Source organism: Choloepus didactylus, chromosome 27 (assembly GCF_015220235.1).
Source record: "Choloepus didactylus isolate mChoDid1 chromosome 27, mChoDid1.pri, whole genome shotgun sequence".
In the NCBI taxonomy this organism is placed as follows: domain Eukaryota; kingdom Metazoa; phylum Chordata; class Mammalia; order Pilosa; family Megalonychidae; genus Choloepus; species Choloepus didactylus.
In genome coordinates, this window is record NC_051333.1 from 5,690,352 (window position 1) to 5,691,806 (window position 1,455).

Genomic DNA, 1,455 nt, shown 5'->3' on the forward strand with positions numbered 1-1,455 from the left:
CATAAAGAAGTTACCACATATAGAGTCTTCATAGCAGTGATTCATTAAAAACACACTTCAAATGCTAGACATTGATGTATCAGCAAACTTAATAAAATACAAACTTTAAATTTTTCTTGGTGAGTACTAATGGTAAAGGGAAAAAAACTGGATTTCAGTTGACATGTGGCCCACATCTATTCCTGTGCAGAATCTTCTGGCTCTGAAGAGACACGTCAATGCCTGGGAACTGGCAGAATGTCCTCCAGGGATTTGGCCATAGGCTTCTTCGTGTTATCCCAGACGGTAGTTGGGGTGCTGGGGAATTTCTCCCTTCTTTACAATCATATCTTCCTTTATGTCACTGGGTGCAGGTTAAGGTCCACAGATTTGATTCTCAGAAACCTGATTGTAGCCAACTCCTTGTCCATCTTCACTAATGGAGTCCCCAGGACAATGGCAACATTTGGGTTGAAAGATTTCCTCAATGATACTGGATGCAAACTTCTTTTCTACTTTCGCAGTGTGGGCAGGGGTGTGTGCATTAGCAGCACCTGCCTCTTGAGTATCTTCCAGGCCATCACCATCAGCCCCAATAACTCCAGGTGGGCAGAGATGAAAGTGAAAGCTCCCAATTACATCGGCCTCTCCATATCCCTGTGCTGGCTCCTCTACATGCTGGTAAATATCATTTATCCTGTGTTTGTGACTGGTAATTGGAGAAATGATACCATCATAAAGAGAAAAGATTTCGGGTACTGTTCTGCTAAATATCACGACAGAAGTGCAGATTCACTCTATGCTGCATTGTTATCATTCCCTGATGCTCTGTGTTTGGGGCTCATGCTCTGGGCCAGCGGCTCCATGGTTTCCATCCTGTACAGGCACAAGCAGCGGGTCCAACACATCCACAGGACCAGCCTCTCCCCCAGGTCCTCCCCTGAGTCCAGAGCTACCCAAACCATCCTTCTACTGGTGAGCACCTTTGTATCCTTTTACACCCTCTCCTCCATCCTTAAGATTTGTGTTGCTCTTTTTGATAATCCCAGTTTGTTGCTGCAGCAGATAGATTCAGTATTTGTTCTGTGTTTCCCAACTGTCAGCCCCTTCGTTCTCATGGGCCGTGATTCCAGTGTTTCTAGGGTCAGCTTTTCCTGCAGAAGGAATAAAAATTCCCCTAATTCCATCAGATATATGTAAAGGGTATTTCTTTGCACAGCATTACTTTGCTTCTTTTGGCCATCACAGAATTGTTAGCACAGTTCTGAAGCTATATTTCAAGAGAATGGCAGAAAATACCCAATATATATTTTCCATATGTATGATGCATGCATATGTGTTTGTATTTATGTGTCAGTTTGTGTATAAATAAATATATATGTTTATACACCTATATTCATACATATATTATGCTTGTTTTCTATCAAGCAATAATATTTGAAAATTGTATATTATACAATGTAAGAATAATACTGA

At 41.5% G+C, this 1,455-nt stretch overlaps 1 protein-coding gene across 1 annotated transcript; it reads left to right on the plus strand.

The window, feature by feature from the left end:
* The first annotated feature begins 237 nt into the window (after nt 1-237).
* On the plus strand, nt 238-1,179 carry LOC119521311 (vomeronasal type-1 receptor 4-like). The gene has a single exon (XM_037819434.1). It carries the CDS (start codon nt 238-240, stop codon nt 1,177-1,179), a length of 942 nt encoding a protein of 313 aa, XP_037675362.1.
* Nucleotides 1,180-1,455: the final 276 nt, after the last annotated feature.

Coding starts and splice junctions, on each gene's coding strand:
- LOC119521311 (XM_037819434.1), top strand. CDS start 238: ATGTCCTCCAGGGATTTGGCCATAGGCTTCTTCGTGTTATCCCAGACG.